Source organism: Nicotiana tomentosiformis, chromosome 12, assembly GCF_000390325.3.
Source record: "Nicotiana tomentosiformis chromosome 12, ASM39032v3, whole genome shotgun sequence".
Lineage (NCBI taxonomy): Eukaryota > Viridiplantae > Streptophyta > Magnoliopsida > Solanales > Solanaceae > Nicotiana > Nicotiana tomentosiformis.
The window spans coordinates 76,515,492-76,523,326 of NC_090823.1; the positions used below are offsets into that span (position 1 = coordinate 76,515,492).

The 7,835-nt window shown below is 35.9% G+C and overlaps 1 protein-coding gene across 2 annotated transcripts; it reads left to right on the forward strand.

Moving 5' to 3' along the window:
* The first annotated feature begins 934 nt into the window (after positions 1 to 934).
* On the forward strand, positions 935 to 7,049 carry LOC104121157 (ALBINO3-like protein 1, chloroplastic). 2 transcript variants are annotated; one of them, XM_009633072.4, is made up of 11 exons: positions 935 to 1,401; positions 2,682 to 2,792; positions 2,950 to 3,024; positions 3,202 to 3,262; positions 3,431 to 3,504; positions 3,758 to 3,862; positions 4,377 to 4,487; positions 5,567 to 5,670; positions 5,826 to 6,083; positions 6,160 to 6,450; positions 6,538 to 7,049. In XM_009633072.4, the coding sequence occupies exons 1-10, from the start codon at positions 1,039 to 1,041 to the stop codon at positions 6,446 to 6,448; spliced, it is 1,551 nt and encodes a 516-aa protein (XP_009631367.1). In that variant the 5' UTR covers positions 935 to 1,038; the 3' UTR covers positions 6,449 to 6,450; positions 6,538 to 7,049. The 2 variants fall into 2 exon arrangements, with proteins under 2 accessions (XP_009631367.1, XP_009631366.1); XM_009633071.4 differs by having other exon boundaries at positions 6,160 to 6,461; positions 6,538 to 6,628.
* Positions 7,050 to 7,835: the final 786 nt, after the last annotated feature.

Sequence of the window (7,835 nt, forward strand, 5' to 3'; positions counted from 1 at the left end):
AAAATTATTCTACACACACGATCTTCAAAAAAATGATGACATTGATGTGCAGCAAATCCGTTCAAGTGACAATCCGACAGATTTATTCACTAAATCTTTGCCAACTTCAACTTTTGAGAAGATGGTATATAAGATTGGAATGCAGAGACTCAAATATTTGAAATAAGGTTTTCATCAGGGGGAGTAAAATACGCGATGTACTCTTTTTTCCTTACTAAGGTTTTTTCCCACATGGTTTTCCTTATAAGGTTTTTAATGAGGCAGCTAGAAATGCGTATTACTAAATATGTGTACTCTTTTTTCTTCACTAGGATTTTTCCCACTGGGTTTTCCCTAGTAAGGTTTTAACGAGGCGCAATACCTTTTAATGAACATCTAAGGGGGAGTGTTATGAAAATAATTATATTGTGGATGTTCATTTATTACTCCGCTATAGATAATCTTTCTGAAGAAGATTATCCATTTAGTACTCTATTGAAGTTTATCTACAAGCAGTTGATGCAAGCAGGTTGCAAGCAGCTCAATGAAATGATTTGCAGCAACTTCTTATTAAACAGGCAGGTTGCAAGCAGCTCATGCAGACAGCTTACAAGCAGCTAAAGAAAAGCCTTACAACTGCTTCCAGAAAAACCTCGCAGCTGCTTTCTTTCTTCTATAAATAAAGTAGTTTTCAGTTCATTATGTACATAACTTTGAAGTTTGAATAATATATTAGTTTTTCTCTATACTTGTCTTTACTTTACAGTTTTTATTTTATAAAAGACTATCTTTTTTATTTTCTTACATTTTGCCCATGAGCTTCCTCTTTGTTACACACGTGCGGTGTATTCAAGATTGCTCATTTCTTTTTAAAACAAATTACATTTAAAGATCTTTTCTTTGGAGTGCTTGACTTAAAATTGGGAAATTTAAATTTTTCTAAATTTTAATTCTTTTCTTTTTCAAACTAACAAAACCCCAACCAAAAATCAAATCTTTCTAAACCCAACTCATCCACCTTAAAGGGGTTTGCAAGAACCTGAAAATCTGATAGGAAATATGGCAACTTTTTTCACTTCACTCGGACCCAATTCTGTACTGTCTCCATTTACAGAACGTACAAGAACCCTAAATCCAGTTTTTTACCGAACCCACTTTGGAAATCTTCCAACTTACAAACCCTTTTCACGGGGCGTGCTCGGAGTAGCTCGATTCGGGTTGGGTCAGGATCCGTTTCCTGGCCCGGAAACTGCAGAGATGCTTTTCAAAGACCTGTTTGCTCGGGCTGAAGGGTTTTTGTATACAGTTGCTGATGCTGCTGTTTCTGGTTCTGCTGATACGGTTGTTAACACTGTTGAAAGTAGTAAACAGAATGGTGATTGGCTTTCTGGTATTACCAATGGAATGGAGTCTGTCCTGAAGGTTTGTTGAATGTTAAAGTTTCGTTTTTTACAATGTTATGATGCTCCTTTCATTCTTCAATTCTTTTTGCTTCGTTTTGTGTTCTAATTTTTATAGGTTTTAGAAATTTTAGTTGGCTAATTGATTCTTGGAATTGTACTTTTTCAAGGAGAATGGAGACAAAGTTGCTATAATTGGAAGTTGAATTATGGGGTTCTTTGATTAGCCGTTTTGGTGAAACTAGTGTATAGACTATGCTAAACAGTTGGAATTAAGGCTTAGCTGTTGTTTCCACACTTGCACTGTTTTTGTAGGAGTCCTCTTAGGGATTATGTAAGGTTTTGAGAAACTCTAATAGTATTGGAATGAAGCGGACTCAAGTAGAGCTGAACAATTACAAAAGATTCATATATCCTACTCCCACTATATTGGGATTGATGTGTTATTGGTTGATTGATTGAGAATTTTGTATTGCTAGTTGGGTATTTGGTTGCAAAATTTTACGGAAGAATATAATCGTTATTCAAAACATAATTTTGAGCAGTTAAGAATTGTGTATATGGCTATATTGCTATTCATCATTAAAGAGTAAGATTGTTAAAGTTGGTTCCTTTATTTGGTATCTGGAACTTATCTGGTCTATTAGTTGCTTCATTTGGTGGTATCATTGGAATGAGAGGACAATTTAAGCAAGATTGTTTCATGCCTCTATCAAATGGAAAGAGAAATATTTTGCAGCCTAAATGTCACATTCTTCTACTTAGTGTTGGAAAGATAGCATAAATATATCCCAGTGTTATCAAAGGCGCGCTTAAGCCATGAAGCGAGGCTCAAAACTTATTGAACGCTTCACCTCGCTTAGCGGGCGCTTCAGCGTTGTCATCAAAGCTCTAAGGCATACTTTTCCTAGCCAATGAGCGTAACCCTGAAGAGACCACACTAAACAATTGATATTTCATTTTATTGTAAAATTTTTTCAATTTCTTAGTCCATATATTTGGTATTCATGCTTATAGATATTAGTTTTGGACTACACATACATATTTGTAATTTTTCTCCATTTTTGCCTTTCTTCGTTAAAGCCCACGCTTTATTTGCGCTTTGAGCTTAAAGCCCCAACATACCTTAGAGTTTTTTTGCGCTTTTCGCCTTTGATAACACTGTTATATCCAACTGTAATGTATGGATTGATTCAAAGCTTAATTCTATCACTTGGTTCTATCTCTCACTCATATGTTAAGACACACCAAAGAAAAAGATAAGAGAGAAAACAATTAAGAAAGTGGTTGTGACATGTCCAGGTTTTGAAGGATGGACTCTCAACTTTACATGTGCCGTATTCTTATGGTTTTGCAATCATTCTACTAACAATACTAGTAAAAGCTGCAACTTTTCCTCTAACAAAAAAACAGGTCAGTGGTCTACTTTCATGTCTTCTCTTTACAGTATTTCTGTTTTCCATATTTCTGTGTAAAGTATTTAGGAAGTAAATTGAGCTGTACAAATTACAAAAAACATTCTTGCTTATGAAGGCTTAGATGGTTTACTATCTTTAAGAATCAATTTTAGGTAGAATCAGCAATGGCAATGCGATCTATGGCACCTCAAATAAAGGCTATTCAGGAGCGATATGCTGGAGACCAGGTTAATTATATCCAAGCTTCACACATTTTTCACCTTTAGTCAGTGGAATATTACTGGAGGATGTACATGCTTAAATGAATAGCTGCCCTTCATTTACCCTGTGGCATTTTCTTGCATTTGTCCAGTGTAGAAACTTTGCTTTAACTATTTTAACTTCTTATATACATGTTTTTCCAGGAGAGGATTCAACTTGAAACTGCTCGTCTTTATAAATTAGCTGGCATAAATCCACTGGCAGGTCTTTTTCAATCCCAAAGCTTCTTATGGTTGACAATTTTGGTTGTACATCCTTACACACCATACATGTGGGTTGTGGCAATATTTATTTTTTGGTCTGATAATTTAAATATCGTCCGAGTTCAGTAATTGTTGATATTTGTTAATCATTTCTATCATCTACCCGCAGGATGTCTGCCGACCCTTGCCACTATACCTATATGGATTGGGCTTTACAGAGCCCTCTCTAACGTGGCAAATGAGGTAAAACTGCTATTTTTCTACTTGTTCACCCCTTCTCTCGAGAGGCTTTTTACTTGAATAATGCTTGCTAAAAAAGGGAGACAGTTTTGATTCTAATGAGAAAGCAAAATAAAAAACAATTGATAAGTGGAAAGCAAACTACTGCTGCTGGCAATTTCACCCTTTTGTATACTTTAGCAAATGCTTTAGGTTTCTATAGTTTCACTCAAGCATCTCTAATACTTAAATTTTTCTTTTTCTTAATTACATTAAGGGGCTTCTGACAGAAGGCTTCTTCTGGATACCCTCACTAGCTGGTCCAACAACAATTGCCTCTCGACAAACTGGAAGTGGCACCTCTTGGCTTTTCCCTTTTGTAGTGAGTCATATGCTGCTGTCCAGCCTTGCCTCATTTCTCTTTCTTTTCTTTTTTTGGGGTTTGGATTTTAGCTTGAAAACTTCATGGACATTTTATTGATGTAGCATTGCATATTTTGTTTAGTTCACTTGTCTTTTCTCTTTCATTCTCTTTTTTTGGGTTATGGTGTCTGCAATGTAAGGATGTGTTGGTTATGCTTTATGGCTCTTCTATGCTTCATTGTTTTTAGATGCATATAGAATATGATCCTCTGGGGTGCGACCCAACACATCAGATTTTGTTGCTTCTACTAGCTATAAAGATGGCAGGTCTTATTTGAGTAATTCAGCAAGTGAGGCTGTCTCGGGTTAAAGAAGCATACTTCATTAGAAGGATAAAGTTTGTATTAATAAAATAATCTAGAATGACCAAATCTTGCAATTCAGTTTATTGTTTGATGCATATTGCAATATTTCTTTAGTTGCTTCACCTTGAAGAATGCGTTAGGACTGATTCTTATCCTTGGATTTTACAGGATGGTCATCCTCCACTTGGTTGGTCCGATACTTTTGCATATCTTGTCTTGCCTGTACTGTTGGTTGTCTCTCAGTACATCTCTATTCAAATTATGCAACCATCTCAACAGGTTGGTCAATGAAAGCTTTTCTAGTCTCCTCTAATGCAGGACAAAAGAGATAGCCCCTCTCCTTCTGCATTTATGATGATTTCCTTCAACTCTATTGCTTTTTTTTTTTTTTTGATAACCGTGGTGTCCGGGCCAGCTTGCGCTCACTTCGACTATTTCCATGGGGTACCTGCCACCTCCCACCAGCAACAGGTACCAGGTAACACTATCCACCAAGGCTTAGATGGATGGGGAGAAAACACCTAGTATTTGTCTCCGTTGGGATTTGAACCTGAGACCTCATGGTTCTCACCCACTTCATTGACCACTAGGCCACACCCTTGGGTGCTTGACTCTATTGCTTTCTTCTCTTGTTGTTTAATCTCATTTTGTTTTGTTATTTTGGGGTTACCTATACCGTACATGGTAAATGTGCCATCTTTTGTACCCTATGTTCACATTTGTATTTCAATTCCAGTTGTTAGATACATGGTTCATTTACTCTTGTACCTTGTGTCAACAATTGCATTCAATTCCATTTGTTAGACCGTAAATGACTATGCTCGTAAATTAAGTCAGGTTCCTGTTTATCCAACCTCTGAATTTTTGTTGTAATACCATTGCACCTTCTTAGAGTTGGCTGGTTCATGAATGGCTTCTACATTAAAGTCCTGATACTTCAAAATTGTGGTTATGTATTATGAAAAATATTCACTTGCTACCTTTCCAAGTGTTGGGCATGCTGTTGGTTCCTGAAGTTATGAATATTTTATGAAGAAAAAACTGATGGTGTTTGACCTTTGTATTGTAATGTAACCTTGACTCGAGATGGTGTTCTCTGCTACTCTTTATGCTTCATATCTCTAATTTCACCCCCTCTAACTTGAGAACTGAATTTGGTTGTTATTGCAAAGTGAATTGCCTGGTTAGCTTATTCATTCTGACTCTCAATTCTTTAATTCTGTTGGCCAGTAAAGTTAGTAGTTGATTAGACTCTCACTAAGATGTCAATTTATAGCACTTATCTTCTAAACCATTTTCATTTTATTTTTGTTCTCTTTTCCTGTTTAGTTTCTAATCCCTTTTTGATTAATTTCCAGAGTGATGATCCAAATGTGAAGAACTCTCAAGCAATAACTAAGTTTCTCCCTCTAATGCTTGGTTACTTTTCACTGTCAGTTCCTTCTGGTCTGAGCCTATATTGGTAAGCACTTCTTTATTACTCTGTTTGGAAACAGCGGTGTATTCCTCTGATTTTCATTTTCTTTTATCCTTTTATACTTAATTATCCAATTTATTGACCACTGTTATTCTCCCACACTCAATAATCTCTCAGAATTGTTTTACCATCTTATGCAGGTTCACAAACAACATACTTAGCACCGCTCAACAAGTATGGCTTCAGAAGTTTGGGGGTGCAAAAACTCCAGCGCTGAAATTAAGTGATGATACTTCTAGGAAAGAGCAACTTGGGGGTGCAAAAATTCCAACCCTGAAATTAAGTGATAAAACTTCTAGGGAAGAACAACCTCAAATTCAGAAACAAGTCTCTGAAGCAACAATAACTAAAAAGAAAGACGAGAATCCTACATCAGATAGGCCCCGCCAGGGTGACAGGTTAGAAAGACTTGTTGACCTTGTTTGGAGGTGAGAAGTTGGTGGTTAGGACTTGATTGTTAATTATTTTTTGCAGGTTTAAACAGTTAAAGGAACAAGAAGTAAGAAAACGGCAACAGAGGGAGGAGGAGAAGAGGAAAGCTGAAATAGCAGCCAATAAGAAAGAAGATAAGCCAGTTGAGATAGAAAATAGTATCAGAACTGACTCTGTTATTGGTGATTCTATCTCTAAGAGTCTCAATGCTTCCACTTCTGAATATTATCGTGTCGTAAATGGTGATAGTGCTTCCTCTGAAGTGAAGGAAGATGAAAGAAAACAGATTGGTGAAATTTCAGATGATCACAACCGTGGAGTCAAAAATTGAAAGTAATATACTTGTATGCAAGTGAATGTATGATTATGATATTGTTAATTGGCCTAGTTCTAATTATAGATTTCCATTCCCACTTTCAGGGCGAAACTGTTACTTCTACCAGAGCTACAGATAAGAAACTTGCACTTGAAGATGTACAAGAAGACAGATGGATAAGCAACTTAAACAAAAGGCTATACATTTTACAAGCTTATTTGGTTCTCCACCCATACTTGAGTCGGTTGAAGTTCATCAGGAACTTGCAACATCTCTAAACGCGCTGCTATTATTGTGTTTGCAGCTTGGAGGGACCAGGTTCTGACAAGATTTTACTTTTGGAAGCTGCAAAGTTGTAAATTATGATGTTCAAAATGGCAATCGCTGCGGATTCTTTAACGAGCATAGTTGGGTTTTTGGTGTAAAGGATCTGCTTTAGTACCTAAAAAAGGAAAGTAGAATTGTTGTAGAGCAATGCTATATTGCATCTCAATGTGTTGGGGGTCCTTTTTTCTTTTTCTTTTTACTTGTCTGCAGTAACAGAAATTGGAAGTGACATGACGAATTTTCTTGCTCTACCATACAACGTGGAAGTGAAATTGCTTTATTGGTAGAAGCATAGCGCGTGATGTGTGAGTTCAGTAGTACATATTACAAGTTTGAACTTGTCGCAAGGAAAAGTCCGGTATCTATATGGAGAAGGTAAAGGGTTGATTCATTATTCATTGTGTTTCGAATTGTGCGGTTGTAGGGCCAGGGGTGTCAATGGTTCGGTTCAGCCGGTTATTTTATAAAATTGGTACCATACAAATTGTTAGGTTATTCTATTATGTATAACCAAAATTAGACTTTTTCGAAACCGTCTCGATTACGTTGGTTTCTCTTTGGTATCGGTACGGTTTGGTTAATTTTCGTTATTTTTTTAAATATCATATAAAATTCACTAGTAGAAGTAGAATGCAATAACATACGTTCTTTTATAGGACTTAGCAAAACTCTCTAGACATTTTTACTGTTTAAAGGGTGATGAATTAAAAAAAAAAAAAAAAGATGGCTAGAGTATAGATCGATCAACTATTCTACAACAACGTAAAAGAAACCAAGCAAAGGCAAAGAAAATATAAATCACACGAGTGAAAAGATATTAACTAAGGTGAGACTCAAGAATAAAGTCTATAGAAGATTAAATGTTCAAAAAGATAAATTTAAATTATATGAAAGGAAACATATTCAATACATTATAACTTGCTATTCATTATCGGTAGAATACTTTGTGTCTTGCTAATAAAGATATTTGAAAAAACTTAGTTGAAGTAGATGTAGCATAATAGGTTTTAGGAATTAATATTTTGAGTTTAATTACTTGTTGGCTTGTAATAGTTTGCATAATTCCAAGGCCCAA

Coding starts and splice junctions, on each gene's coding strand:
- LOC104121157 (XM_009633072.4), top strand. CDS start 1,039: ATGGCAACTTTTTTCACTTCACTCGGACCCAATTCTGTACTGTCTCCA. Junction 1,402..2,681: donor GAATGGAGTCTGTCCTGAAG/GTTTGTTGAATG, acceptor TGACATGTCCAG/GTTTTGAAGGATGGACTCTC. Junction 3,263..3,430: donor TGGCATAAATCCACTGGCAG/GTCTTTTTCAAT, acceptor ATCTACCCGCAG/GATGTCTGCCGACCCTTGCC.